The 13,888-nt window shown below is 46.8% G+C and overlaps 4 protein-coding genes across 4 annotated transcripts; 2 read left to right on the plus strand and 2 right to left on the minus strand.

Annotated features, from left to right (window-relative positions):
- Positions 1-266: 266 nt before the first annotated feature.
- On the minus strand, positions 267-5,206 carry GGS22DRAFT_11264 (uncharacterized protein). The gene is made up of 2 exons (XM_047957997.1): positions 2,733-5,206; positions 267-2,679 (listed from the first exon to the last, which is right to left on the minus strand). Exons 1-2 carry the CDS (start codon positions 5,002-5,004, stop codon positions 374-376), a joined length of 4,578 nt encoding a protein of 1,525 aa, XP_047824105.1. The 5' UTR covers positions 5,005-5,206; the 3' UTR covers positions 267-373.
- A 535-nt stretch (positions 5,207-5,741) lies between these two features.
- Positions 5,742-6,371, plus strand: GGS22DRAFT_150454 (uncharacterized protein). The gene is made up of 2 exons (XM_047959306.1): positions 5,742-5,912; positions 5,985-6,371. Exons 1-2 carry the CDS (start codon positions 5,794-5,796, stop codon positions 6,247-6,249), a joined length of 384 nt encoding a protein of 127 aa, XP_047824106.1. The 5' UTR covers positions 5,742-5,793; the 3' UTR covers positions 6,250-6,371.
- A 1,503-nt stretch (positions 6,372-7,874) lies between these two features.
- GGS22DRAFT_150457 (uncharacterized protein) lies at positions 7,875-11,542 on the plus strand. Its single transcript, XM_047959307.1, has 6 exons — positions 7,875-8,195; positions 8,432-9,120; positions 9,316-9,692; positions 9,792-10,250; positions 10,306-10,547; positions 10,601-11,542. Exons 2-6 carry the CDS (start codon positions 8,558-8,560, stop codon positions 11,114-11,116), a joined length of 2,157 nt encoding a protein of 718 aa, XP_047824107.1. The 5' UTR covers positions 7,875-8,195; positions 8,432-8,557; the 3' UTR covers positions 11,117-11,542.
- A 184-nt stretch (positions 11,543-11,726) lies between these two features.
- Positions 11,727-13,883, minus strand: GGS22DRAFT_11304 (uncharacterized protein). Its single transcript, XM_047958006.1, has one exon. It carries the CDS (start codon positions 13,286-13,288, stop codon positions 12,047-12,049), a length of 1,242 nt encoding a protein of 413 aa, XP_047824108.1. The 5' UTR covers positions 13,289-13,883; the 3' UTR covers positions 11,727-12,046.
- Positions 13,884-13,888: the final 5 nt, after the last annotated feature.

A 13,888-nucleotide genomic window follows, 5' to 3' on the forward strand; every position in this document is an offset into this window, starting at 1 on the left:
CTTATACGAGTCGTAGTGTAAAAAAAAAAGAAGAGGAAGAGGAAGAGAGGCTGTCCAAAATAAAACAACATTCAAGCCATGTCGAGGGATTGCTCTCATCTCGTTACAAGTACAACCGTCTGCGCAGTCGTTGTGCTCGACGGAGGTCGTCGTCATCATCGTTGTGGATGTGGTTATGGTTATGGTTATGGTTGTTGTTGTCACTATACAACATGGACAGCAACACCCTCGTCACAAAGTCCGTAAATCTCGTCATGACCCTCCAGAACACCATTCGTCCTAATGAAGTTATTGTTTCCCGATTGTCATCGCCTCTCGTTTTCCTTCTCTTCATTCGTGTGTTCGTCTTCGTCTTCTCGTGGGCGACGTCCTTCTAGGCGTCGCCAGTATTGGTGGCGTTGCTGTTGCTGCTGCTATGGTTGCTGCTCTTTACTAGGGTTCGCAGGCTGGCCATCTCGCGGCGCAGTTTGGCGTTTTCTCTCTTGACGCGTGCGGTCTCCTCGCTGTAGTCGCGCATACGCGTCATGATTTCCTCTTTGTCGTCTCGTCCTTTTCCTTTGAGCGCTTTGACGATCTTGCCGAGCTCGCTATTGAACTTTTCGTAGAGTATCTCGTTCTCGGCCGTAGCTTCTTTGAATAACTGGTCGATCGTCTTGACTTTAGTCTCGGTTGCCTTGAGCGTACCTTCTAGCTCTTTCTGGAGTTGATCGTGGCGCTCATTTAGGTCGGAGATGACCTGTGGTATGCGATCTTCTAGAGCCTTTACGCTGGACGACAGCTTCTTAATATCGACTGTTGCACTACGGGGCAGTGACGAGTTGACCCTGGCCATGTCTGCGGTGATCTTGGAGAGTTCTGACTGTAGATTGGCGTCGACGTCCTCGACGGCTTTTTTCTCGGTCTGTAGGCGCTCGCGGAGCTTCTGTGTCGACTGCAATCGAAGTTTCCCAGGCGACTTAGTTGGACTAGAAGTAGGTCTAGGGTTTGATTCGGTTGCCGTATTTCCAATATCTCTCGATGCCTTTAGAGTCGGAATATTAGAAGTTGATAGCATCTTAGCATGGCTCTTCTTAGGGTCGTTTAATGGTGTAGGAACCTGGAACGCATCGTCGGCATTTTCTTTCTGTCGGGATGAGCGGAGAGTTAGGTTGTTGGAAAGGTTTTGGGAGGCTGGGCTAGTGGGGATCCTAGATGGAGCTGGGACACGCGGACCCGAATTAAATTTCTCGGAAGTCTGCTTCATATGAGACAGAGGCTGTAAAGGCTCATCTTCCAGGCTCGCTGCAGCCATGAGGCTCTTCAAGTCCGACAATGAACTTCGACGTTTCTTCCTCGGAGCCTTAGTAACGGCCTCTTCGATCTCGGGCTCCCCGATTGTTTCGAGCTTATGCGAGCTAGGTGGCCGTGAATAGTTATCGTCGAAAGCACCGGCGATAGGAGGTCTTTCCCGCGACCCGGGCCGTCTTAGTTTGTTCGGACTCGAAGGAACACCAACGTCAACAGATCTCGTTCTGACCACGGTGGATCTCACTGAACCTAGACTCTCGCCGGTAGCTGGGTGTCTGTTATGCTTGCTCAAGCTACGCCATACCGATGATCGACTATCCACTTCATTCTTGCTATTTTGTCTTGATAAGAAGTCGCCGAACCCAAGCTTTCTTCTTAAGGAGGATGTGTTCGATGTCAACGACCCCGAATGCGACTTCGCACTACGAGTAGTTGAATTCATCGATTCGAAGGCAGAAACGATATTGTTCACACCCGCGTTAAACCCGCCTGAACCGTCCTCGAATATGCGGTCGCAGTCCTCTACAAGCCTATCGAGGAGGTTAATATAATTATGTGCGGTCCCATCGTCAACTAAAAGTTCGGAAAATGCTAGAGTAAGTGCTCCCCTGTCACTGTCATTCCCACAGCCATCGAGAAGATCAGCTAGAAGTTTGATGAGAGCAGTGAATGCCCTTCGATTCTGGGGTGCCATATCTGTGAAGAGATAATGGACGAAATCCGCAAAATCCCCAGGTAATTTTTTGGATGCTCTTTCTTGAAGGGCGTCTAGAGCCTTGGATGACATGATAGGCCCAATCTGTTCCTTCCACGCTATGCGCACAAATTTCTCGAAGGCGGCAAAAACGACGTCGGGGGTAAGATCAGCTGATGCCTCGATATCGAACGGGCTTTCGTTGAGTTTGTTGTATAGATCGTTTACAGAAAGTTCGTCAACATTAGATCTGCTGAGTAGGGTACGACCGATGAAGCAACCCTTGCGTGCTTGAAGACTAGCCATATAGCCTGTAAAAGTTTGCTCAAGCCGAACTAATGGGTTTTCCGGTCTATCGTCGTCCATGCCGCCAATTCGAATGCCATCTCTACTTTTAGCTGAGCCATATAGCGAGACTGCATCTCTCGAGCTATTCGAACGACTCAGCTGACCGGGAAGGCCTGGACTTTCTGCTGTCAAGCTACGTTGATGTTTAGAGATACTAGTTAAATCTGAAGTGCTGCCCCCGCCTAGGATACTAGAGAGATACTTGACAGGCGATGAAGCCAAGAATGACTTTGTTTTCTCGGCTCTGTTAGAGACACTTAGGCCTCTAAGTACCTTCGTATGAAACGATACCATTGCAGCGGTAAGCTTCGGATTTCCGACATTGAATTGAGTGCTGAGAAGCTGAATGACTATATTTAAATTAGCAATTTTGCAATAATTATGTCGTGGAAAAGGGACCTACTCCTCCTAGCAAGTGTTGGGAGGAAATCCTCCAACGCAATCTCATCGGCTGCCTTCTTCCCATTGAGCCCTATCGTGATGACGGTCACCTTCTTCATACTTCCAGTTTTTACTTCTGAGCATATCTCTACTCCGTAGTGACCCACGGGTGCGCCTTTCGTACCTCTTTCGTTGTCTATAACGATACGGATAGGGGCCGGTTCCTTTCGGCCTTCGACTAGTTGGTCGAGCCCTTCTTGAAAGACGGCAGCGAATAATCCTAATCCAGTATCAGGCATCCTTGCAGACCTTAAAGTCCAGCAAGGGTCTTCGCGTTCCTTCTCTGCGAACCGGCCCTCAACCCTAGCTTTAACGACGTCCTCGCTCCATTTTCCTGCTTTGCCTTCGTACGATTCCTGTAGTACGAAGCAGCGTGAAGTGGCTGCCGTGTTTGAAACAAAATCGCTTGCATGCGCGCCTTTCATCTCATTTGACGAAGTCATCCAGATCATACGCCCATCGGAAGATTCCGTAAAACGGACATCAGCTAGAGAATGCCAGCCGGCAAATGCAAGATCGTAGGAACCCTGACCACTCGCCATGTTCGTCATCGAGGCTAAAAGGCCTGCAGGAGATGGTTTGTCAATCTCTCGCAACAAATCACGAGCTGTTGGATTTGTGCCGTAGATTTTTCTTACGATCACGATACAGTCTGAAAAAAGGAGGAAAATGCCCGCTTGGTCGTCTGAGACAGGCTCCGCGGGTAGACCAACTTGATATGGGGCAGGTATCTCCGAGAAGTCGGCAGCTACAATTAGACGGCCGTGAGGTTCGAGGTCATCGGGCCAATTCTCAATCATGTGTTTCAGCCGTGTGTTCACATGAGGCTTGTCGGTGAGAGGGTCATCCATAGAGCAGATGTTTGCGATGATGTCCCTGGCTTTTAACATAGGTTGAAGCGCAGGGTGAGTGATGGGTAAACAGCTAACAATCTGATCAATCACCAGGCTGTATCGCGGCAAGCGCTGCACGGGCTCGATGACGGCGGAACGAAGATGTTGCTCTCCAGTGAGGGCTAGTCTTTGCGAAAAGCTAGACTGTTGACTAATGAAGGAGGTTATCAGCTGAGGGAAATTCTGGCTCGCTCGAATGTAGTCCTGATAACAATCGGTGAATTTCGGAAACCACTCCAACATAATCTTTGCCATCGCCAAAGCTCCGCTTGCATCTTTTGTCTTCCCCATCACACTTCCTGATATTCCAACTCTCGAAGACGCGGCACCGGATTCCATATCTCTCAACGCATCACCTTCAGTGTCTTCCATTATTTGTTGCAGTGCATTCATAAAACCTGAGTTTATTTGTAGAATTTCACTCGCCGATCCAGGGAACAGTTTCTCGACGTCCTCCTCCGATGGACTGAAGCTATCGGGTTGGCGGTCCTTCGCCTTTTGTCTATATTCAGGCGCAAGATGATTCACCAATTCGTCTACCTTCACCACGTAGCGTTCCTCTGTCTCCACCAATTCATTCATCGTTCTCCGTAATTCAGCCTTCTGATCCTTGGAAAATGACTTTGTTCTATTTAACGCACTCGGTCTGGAAGGAGCTCGTCGTAGTCTTGCGGTTGGTAGGAATAAAGGTTCGCCAAAGAGCTTGACAAGAGGGGTATACATTCCATATTGCCGCAGTGTTGGATCCAGAATATCATCCTCGTCTTCCGGTACATCTTCAAAGTCGGCAGGTTGCAATGGAATAATTGACCCAGGAGGCAACACAAGGTCGATGTCAATATTACTTATATGTTGCGTCTGAAGGGCGATCTGGAGCCTTTGGATGGTATCGGGTGTATTATCTGCCTTGACCATCGACTTAGCGATATCGGCAGCGTGTTCTTCGCCAAAAAGCGTAGGTGCCGAGCCCGGTCGACGACTTCTCATAGAGGGGTATTGATTTCTAACATGGGTCTTCACATGTTCAGGTAGCTCGCGGAAATACTTGAATAGACCAAAAGCCAACGCTCGATATACCTCGTCACCTTGGAACTCGCGAGGCAGGTAATTAACGACATTGTAGAAGGGCGAGTTCGGAGAGATAGTGAGTCGGGGGAATGATTGGAAACCAGCCGGGGTATATACGTGGACCTGCACTCTCGAACTGTTTAATGTGTAATTCGCAGTGGTGGACGGACCGTGTAGTATTAGCAGAGGAAGGTGGCCGAGCAAAGGGTCGGTAGCTTGATAAAGAGTGAGATGGTCTGGCGATAGAGCCAGCTCCTCGGTGACGCGAACCATGGTCGCCTTAATGGGCCTTTCGTCTCATACTTCGGATTGGGGGAAACGAGTGTGAGGAGAGAGGAGGTCAAGTAGAAGACCCGATGACAAGAGAGATGTCCTAAGACTCGTCAATCTTAGTAAACAAGTTTGTGGTGTTCCTTGTGCGCGTCGAGCGAGACCTGCAGCCGATTGTTTACTTGGCCAAAAAGTATTTGTACCACACTAAATCAGTAAAATACAATACTGCGGCTACGAAGATAGTCCATGCGACCTAAAAGACAAGATATACTAAAAGCGCCAAAGGCTTAATCCCGATTCTCGAGAACTGCATACAAAGAAGAATGAGAAGAAAAAAAGAGGAAGATCTTGAAGTTGTACGAAGAATGCTGTGTATGTATTAAAGTTGTCATTTGCGGTCAATAACAACCTGGAAGGTGACCGAAGTTGACTAGGATTAGGACCGGGGTGGGTAGGGTTATTTTTTTCCATTTTAAAATGGGTCCTTCCGAGTCTGATTCTAAATCGGGGATTTTACATAGTAACACAAACTGCACAACGCGACTTGAAACAAACCGCACCGCGTTTCTTTTACCCCACCTATACATTGGTACGTACCTAACCTGGGTACATGTAGATACATACTCAAGCTAATCGCCTATATTATCTACAGATAAGCGGGGATAATCTATACTCCTCCATAGGAGGTACATACCTATCGTATCTGATTCAACCCTCAATCTCTCACTACCTACCCTATTCTCTAAAGTAGAGTCATTTACCTGCTCAGAAAGTAAATATTAAGTGGTAATGTCTAGTCAACAAGAAACTGGCATTCTACTCAACCACGCCCACAATGGAGTCGGTTATAAATTATTAGAGCTACCGCCCGAGTTGGTTGCACTTTTGGAGTCGGAGAATGCACCCATGTTAGTACCTATATCAAATGCCTGAACCATTCGTCGCTAATGGCATATGACTAATGCAAGCTTCAATCACAGCTTAACTATAGAATCTTCGACGAACTCGGCGATATTAAAGAGCGGTACACAGTCTTGGGGCCTTCGCCAGAAGAATACGTCGAACGCCTTGATCTTGATTCAACCCTCTAACGAAACGAACACGACGTTATCACAAATCCCGGAGATAGGTTTAAAGGCAATCGCAACGGTTCATGATACAATCGAGCTTGCATCGGAACCTACGGGAGAAACGGCTCCTGTCGCGAGAGGTAAATGGCACGAACGGTTTGCTCGCGGGAGATAGATCTGGTCATTTTAAAGAAAAAAATAGACATGAACATGATTGAGCTAAAGGAAGCCTCGCGTACCAAATGAGTTCAATTACACGCGCTAATTGAATGAACAGTAAGGAGTTTTGTTTCGGTAATCTATTTCTATATCCTACTCAGAGTAACTATGTAATAGAAGAAGTCAAAGCCATATCATCTTGATAATGACTGGCGTTAAGAGTTTCACACACCTTGGCTAATGAGTTATTTAATAGATATCATAGCTTAGACTCGAAATGAGAACACATTAATGCAGCTTTCCAGGACAGTTCTCTTTTGTTAGAAGATCCAAACGAACTAGAATATCATTCACAAAACAATACTTCATCTAAAATCATTTTATTCTACATTGACAGTTAAATTTCTATTTAAAAACATTGTAGATTCCTTAGTATACTAGATAGGCCTAGATCGTTCAAGCAGTGGAAGAGTAGGCATCTTGATTCTGGGTAGCACGAAAAATTTCGGGAATTATCATGGATCCTACCTAGTACTTTCACAGCCCTGGAGTTGTACCGAGGCGGCAGCTTTGTAGTATGAGGGCAAGGTCAACTGTTCTTGGGTTGAGATTGCTGGAAAACTGGAAGATCTACAAATCTTGCAGATCAACCCTGCCAGCACGTGCTTAAGTTTCTCCGCTACGCTAATATCAACTAGATCAACTAGGGTTAGCAGGGCTAGGTAGGTCCAGGAACTCGGAAAAAGAAAAAGTACGTACCTTGAATTACAAAAAAAACAGATCCTACATATACATGGATATATTCAACTACCTGCTAATAGTAGGTATCTATTATTGCTTGACAATTACATAAATAGTAAGTAAGTAATTAGTGTGTACACTACTAAGTACCTACAGAAATCAACATCGTGCATGTTTAGGTGTTTAGAAATGTCCGATCGACAGTCACCATTAATGGACTAAGATAGCGATAATTACAAGGGTAGAACTCGGGGTTCCAAGATTGGATTGACCAGAGCGGGATGCAAAAGCAATGTGCTGGGCTGAACTTACAGCCGAATGAATAGGTAGTAAATTAGTACGCGCACTACGCGCACTACACACGGATAATTTATTTGAGCCTCATTCATTCACCTCCTAACGGTCCTTCCCCACGAACCATCTAGGCACTAGCCTAGCTATCATGCGCCTGATGCCTTGGTTTGAAATGCGACTTCCTCTATAGTATCCGCAAGTTTGCGAAGATTACAGGTCCCCTACTAGGTAGTAGGCAGGTGCTATCCTATCACTTGCATCAACCTACTACGTACCTCAGACAGTCAGACTTGATTCTTCGACTACTACCTACCTACATGTGTAGATTCTTCCAAGGTTATCACCGCTTCCTCATTAGCGGGGTTTCATTCTAAGGTCAATCTAATCCATGGATTTAATCCCACACTCACTTGTCCCCTAAATTTGAAGCACACTCCACCTACCTAGTACTGGGTAGACACTGTAAGTAATTGATATTTTCTTACACGACTTCTTCTTTTCTGCATTTGAAATCTTTAACACAGACACACCTAGTGCGCACTTGGTCATTCGTTGAAGTGGTATCTTTCATTTGGCCGCCCTTTTTAATTTTCTTCCTCAGACCACCACACAACATCTTAGGACCTAGGTAAGTACCGAGCGTGAAAGACTACCTAGTAAGTAGCCTCTCAAGTCTTATATGTTTCTACCAACACACACACATAAATACCTAACCAACTTTATCGTGGCAAACGCTAAAGTTAGGTTAAGCCAACATTCGTGCTCGTATTCTAAGTTATCTACTTACCTAGGCACGGCATAAATGCAATCCGTACCTGCCCTATTGCATTTACGAATACCGCACGCATTATTACAATTACATAGGACGACGTCAGTTTCTACTAGGTAGATCATCAGGCACCTGCCGTTCATTTTGACATTATCTAGGTAAGTATGTATTTGCCTACCTAAGATCTTAGGTTCCTATTTCCTTCTTTCCTCCTCTCTCCCGTTTTGATTATAATCGAAATGAATCCTTCTCAACGTTTCCTAAACGTCGCATATCAAGCCGTATTCCTACGTATTAGGACTTCATTACATACGTTCAACTTATCTTTTTTACTCACATAACAATTTTCACTCTTTTTTTTCGCAGCATTCAGACGTTAATTTACACCGGACAGATCCTGTTCTTCAACGAACCACTCCGCCACTTAAGCTCAACCCAAACGTTTTCGTCATTAGTGAAAACAATTTCTAGCCTACTACAATCTAATCCTCTTGAATTAGACCTGTCTACTACAGCCGAAATGGCGCCTCCACAAGATCACGAGGTCATCGTAATAGATGATGATGACGACGATATCAGCAACGGCGATATCGATGGCTCTAGGGGCTTATTTCTGGGACGCGATGGGCTTATCGATCTGGACGACGACATTTTTGCAAGGGGAGTTGTTGATTATTTCGATGGGTTTAATGCTATTGAAAACGGGATGGATCAGCCGCTCGCAAATAACGTTCCTCCGCAAATCAATCCCAGAGATAGCGTCAGGGCTGTTTTCCCGGATATCTGCCCGGACTACCTAGAGAGGCTCACAAATGAATATGGTAACAACTCTGATGTCATTATTGACGCGATACTGGATTCTCAAGAGAAGGGCGAGGAATACCCAAGACAGCCAGTCAATAACCCTCTCAAGCGCAAGAGAGCCCATGGCATTGATGACGATGGAGGCGCGGATATGAACGATATCAAGACCGAAGACGACATTACCAAGGATATTAAGGCCAAGATTTCCCAACCGGGGTACCATCAAGATACCGTGAATTCGTCATATAAAAAGCTGGCTACGAAGCTTTTATCTATCGAGGTACGTGTCTGGGAATAATGAATTCTCATTCTAACACCTTAGATCACTAGCCATTTTGTAGAAGCTAATAGTCGCATAGTATGTCATAATTTGCCGTCTCCTGCTTTATTATTTGGATTTACCTTTTGAGTAAATTCCATCTGCCGTGGGTATCACTCGAATCTTCTCCCCAGTACTAATCTTTTTTCTTTTAGTTTCCCTAAGGTCCACATGTCCCTCATTAGAACTTACCTCACGGAAAATTCTGGCTCTCTTTTCAAAACATATACAGCTATGAAGGACATTGAGAATAGCCGGAAAGACGGCGAAGCGCCTTGGCCTGAAAAGAAGACCCTAACGCCGTGCATCCGCATTTTTGAGAAAGATCACATTGGTCATCTCAATATGAACGAGTATACCGCACCGGAGCAATTGGCGATTGCCGAACTACGTGCTGCGAGAGATCTGGCAGATTTTAAGCAAGGGCAGACCGAACTGAGAATTGAGGAGGAGAATAACTTCAGTCACGCCAAATTGACAGGAAAAACTGAAGAGTGCGGTTGCTGCTTCGAAGAGTGCGCTATTAATCGAAGTATGTAATATGAAGATGCTTATATCCTCTTACCTATACCTGGAACCATACCTCTCGATCAACTCATGACGACATAATTGCTAATTTTCATCGCTATAGTGATCCATTGTGATGGAGAAAATCCACACCGGTTTTGCCGAGACTGTATGAAGTCTCAAGTAGATGCAAACATCGGCCTTTCAAAATACGAGTTGACTTGTATGTCCATGGACGGATGTTCGGCTGGCTTTGAGGGTTCTCAACGAAAACTATTTCTCGACAAAAAAACCCTCATGGCATTGGATAGACTCGAAATTGATGCTTCATTGCGCATGGCGGGCCTCGAAAACCTTGAGACATGTCCTTTCTGCCCTTATGCAGCAGAATATCCGCCTCCTGAAGTCAATAAAGAATTCCGCTGCGATAACCCGGAATGTGAGAAGATTAGCTGCCGGCTCTGCCGGAAAGAGAGCCATATACCGAGGACGTGCGAAGAGAATGCTGCTGATCACGGCCTCTCGGCTCGGCACGTCCTCGAGGAGGCGATGAGTGAAGCGCTGATCCGAAAGTGCAATAATTGTAAGCTATCCCCGACACCTAGCTCTCCCTGTGGTGTATCTGACCCCTTGGCTAGGCCAACATCCATATGTGAAGCTTGAAGGATGTAACAAGATCACATGTACGCGATGCCGTACATTGCAGTGTTACGTTTGTCGAAAGACCATTATTGGTTATAACCATTTCAACGACCCTTCACGAGGCGGCCACCAAGGCCAGTGTCCTCTTTACGATAAGACGGAACAACGTCACGAGGAGGAAATCAGACAGGCTGAAGAAACTACCCGAAAGAAGGTAGAGATGGAACACCCGGGATTGGTAAGTCGAATATACTACTCTAGAGCCCATATATAATATACTGATGCGTACAGACTGCCGATGCTTTAAGTATTAAAGTGTCCGATGAAGTTAAGAAAGACGAAGAACGACGACTTCTAAGACCTCATGAGCAACGAAGGCTTGATAGGCAAAGAGCCATGTTTAATCCCTGGGAAATCAATGCACGCCTTCCACAAGCTGGAATGGCTATTCCTCCTCCTATAGGGCGTCCTGAAGGCAATGGTCCAGACTTAATGCGTGCTAGGATCGCCCTCGCAGAGAGGCATGCTCAAGTTAGGGCACATTTGGAAGAGAGACGTGCTCGGGCTGCACGTGAGAGAGGATGGAACTTAGAACCTCCACGTTTGCCTCATCCTGTAGCCCCCCGCGTCGCTGACGCTGGTGAAGGTGCTCCAGTTAGACCTATCATAGGAGGAGGAAACCCGCCTATACCGGGAGCTCTACTCTTTCACGCTCTTAACACTCGTGAAGGCGGTCTAGCCGCACCCGCGCGACCGCTTAGAACAGCCGACCGTTTCCCTCATATGAAACTTCGAAAAATTGGTTGAGACGACCGCTTTTGTCGTTTAAATAACGAATGAATAAATCCAGTACTATGGGTTTAAAGGAGAATGGACAAGTTGCAGGGTCAGGCTGTGGTCAGCATGGATTATTAAGACAGCCTCTCAATTCTCTGGACCGGTACATACGGAGTTCTAGTTCTTTAAGAACATATACCTGAAAGGCCTTTTGAAATCTCTAAAATTAGTGATGGGGGACCAATTCTGGGCTTTCTTCTAACCAACGGAGTTGGTGTTTCACTCGTCCTCAGATACCCATATTAATAAGAGGATAGAATCGTTTGTGCATCGAGAGGATTTTACGATATCAGAATTCATAAGGCGCAAGGAGTCCCGGCTGCTCCGATGAATCGCTTTTGCCTATAGCTTAGATAGGAGATCTGACTTTTTGCTTGCTAATAACATTCGCGTTTCTTTCCGATGCTCTGCAAAGTAATTACCTTGATTTGACGAACTTTTATGTGTGTTATCTAATGGTATAGAATCATAGTATAGAGGAAGGGAGGCTGGTGGCTGAGACAAGAGGGGTAGGGCTAACGCACATAAATTATATTCACGTAAAATTATAGCAATGGGATATTCAAGTGATTACAATATACCTCCATGCAGCTCTCCCGTCATGAGCGCTTCATAAACATTTCATCAACAACCTTGGAATTTATCACACCATAAATGCGTGCAACCATGATAGTAATGCCATTCCCTTTAGAAAGCGATGCTACAGCGCTATGATCTTTCCGTCTTCAGCCAGAAGCCCGTATAAAGCCAGTCTAGATGCCCCAGACATACCGTCAGCCATGAGGGGACGATATAATCCCCCATCCATCTTAAGCAAATATCGCTGTATGTTTTCCCTTTCTACCTGCACTCCCGCCTACTTCTACATTCTTGACCTCCTTTTCCCTCAATGCTCCAGATCTAACACCAGCAGTATTTCTCATTCGCAACCCACTCGATCTCGCTGATTTTTTCGTCCCCGTACCACATCATGCTGGGTATACTGTCGACATCCCTTTCTACGGGCCGGTGCTGCACCCCGCTGCGCTCGATCAACGTCTTTACTAGAGGCGAGGGATTCCACAGGTCGACTTTGCCTAAGTTCCAGATGGCGGCCTCGTGGAGGGCCGTCCGCAACACAGCCGTGAAACCCTCGACTACGTCCTCGCTCGGTTTCTCTCCCTCGGAAGCCTCCGACTCGATGACCAGCCGAAGAATATACAAAGTGTTCTTCTCTACGTTATCGGTAGGTTTACCACTGCCACCGTAGTAGTTACGGGACCAGACCGCCCACACGCGACGTCCCTCCTGGGTCCCGGCGATCACACCCTTGATCGAGGACGGCACGCTGGTGGGCCCAGGAGATGATTTGAACAGAATGGATGCGATGAAGTCGTCCCTATACAGATGCCACCGCATAGTATCGTGATCAGGTGCGAAAGCCACGCACGTCCGGTTGGTCTCCCGTGCCTTGCGCAGCACTTGTTCGCGCACGAGCTTCTCGTCCGTCTCGCAGAGTTGGCCTAGGTTCTCGTACGTGATGGGCGAAACCTTTCCCTTCCCCTTTCCTATTTCTACACTCCCTTGAGTCTGGTTGGCGGGTACGGGGAACTCGATATGCAGACTGGGGAAAACGGCCCATCCTTTCTTGGCATAGTACGTCTTTCCGATATCCGACCAGAGAGCGGAACATACAACGTCTGCGCTGCCTTTCTTTTCGCACTGCCATGTCCGGAGAGCGGTTCCCAATTCGTTCAGCATACGTCCCGCGTATCGATTCCCTCGGTGCTCCGGATATGTGAAAACGGACCCGACGCCGTGTCCAACGCCATCGCGTACTGCCGTATCGCCGGGAGAGGCGACTAGTATACGCTTGCTTATGGACTCGCAGGAAGCAAGAATTGGTCGATTCTCTCCACTTTCCGCTGGCCAAGATGAGTCTGTGAGGACCCAATGGGTCATACCGCCATCACGAGTTAACGGAATAGTCGTTAGGTACGGCTCTCGCTTGAGGTAATCTTCTAGACTCAAGGCGCCACCCCATTCTCTGTGGTTGAGAGTCCAAGTCCGGCGCTTCTCATCCTCGGTTGGGTGGGTGAGAACGAGCGAAGGAGCTGTGGCGTCGGGTAGCGTGTAAGGATCTTCCTGAATATTTGAACCCATGTTTACGATTGTCCTGTATTTGTACCGGTAGAAAATAAGACAGAAGCGATCGACTTATCACAGAGTTTTTGATCTTCTAATTGCCCTTCCTGACACGACCCGGTGCTGGCAACGGAAACATAGGTCGACAACAAATCCGATATAAGCTGGCCAGTTTGATTTTCTGCGAGGCTTAGCAATACTAGACCAGCGCAAGCAGAAAGTGAAAGAAAGTTTGATGTCTCAGAGACATGCCAATGTCGGACGACCAAACTGGAACAAAGAGATATATGTATAAGAGAGAGCAAACAGATCGCGGCAAGCATCAGAAATGATAACCACGTCAGCGATCGCTTTGACGTATTAACCTTGCAATCAAGGACACCAATATGAAACCCGGTGACCAGTTGATATGCATGTATCCCCGCGAAGAGAGGATAGTACGTTACCCTGCTCCACGGGGTTTATCAGGAAAGGGGGGGCGAAAGGACCTAGTACCACATAGGTCAAGTTCGATCAACTTTATGTAAGAGAATATAGGCGGACCACAGAGCCGGTTGGTTACCGGCTTGGTCTCACCTGCTTGAGCCGCTTCGGCTCTCCTTATCTTGGTCCGGTGTT

The sequence above is a fragment of the Annulohypoxylon maeteangense genome, assembly GCF_022496945.1.
Source record: "Annulohypoxylon maeteangense strain CBS 123835 unplaced genomic scaffold GGS22scaffold_1, whole genome shotgun sequence".
Taxonomy (NCBI): Eukaryota; Fungi; Ascomycota; class Sordariomycetes; order Xylariales; family Hypoxylaceae; genus Annulohypoxylon; species Annulohypoxylon maeteangense.

Coding starts and splice junctions, on each gene's coding strand:
- GGS22DRAFT_150454 (XM_047959306.1), top strand. CDS start 5,794: ATGTCTAGTCAACAAGAAACTGGCATTCTACTCAACCACGCCCACAAT. Junction 5,913..5,984: donor GAGTCGGAGAATGCACCCAT/GTTAGTACCTAT, acceptor CTTCAATCACAG/CTTAACTATAGAATCTTCGA.
- GGS22DRAFT_150457 (XM_047959307.1), top strand. CDS start 8,558: ATGGCGCCTCCACAAGATCACGAGGTCATCGTAATAGATGATGATGAC. Junction 10,251..10,305: donor GATCCGAAAGTGCAATAATT/GTAAGCTATCCC, acceptor CCCCTTGGCTAG/GCCAACATCCATATGTGAAG. Junction 10,548..10,600: donor AGATGGAACACCCGGGATTG/GTAAGTCGAATA, acceptor TGATGCGTACAG/ACTGCCGATGCTTTAAGTAT.
- GGS22DRAFT_11264 (XM_047957997.1), bottom strand. CDS start 5,004: ATGGTTCGCGTCACCGAGGAGCTGGCTCTATCGCCAGACCATCTCACT. Junction 2,680..2,732: donor CCCAACACTTGCTAGGAGGA/GTAGGTCCCTTT, acceptor ATTTAAATATAG/TCATTCAGCTTCTCAGCACT.
- GGS22DRAFT_11304 (XM_047958006.1), bottom strand. CDS start 13,288: ATGGGTTCAAATATTCAGGAAGATCCTTACACGCTACCCGACGCCACA.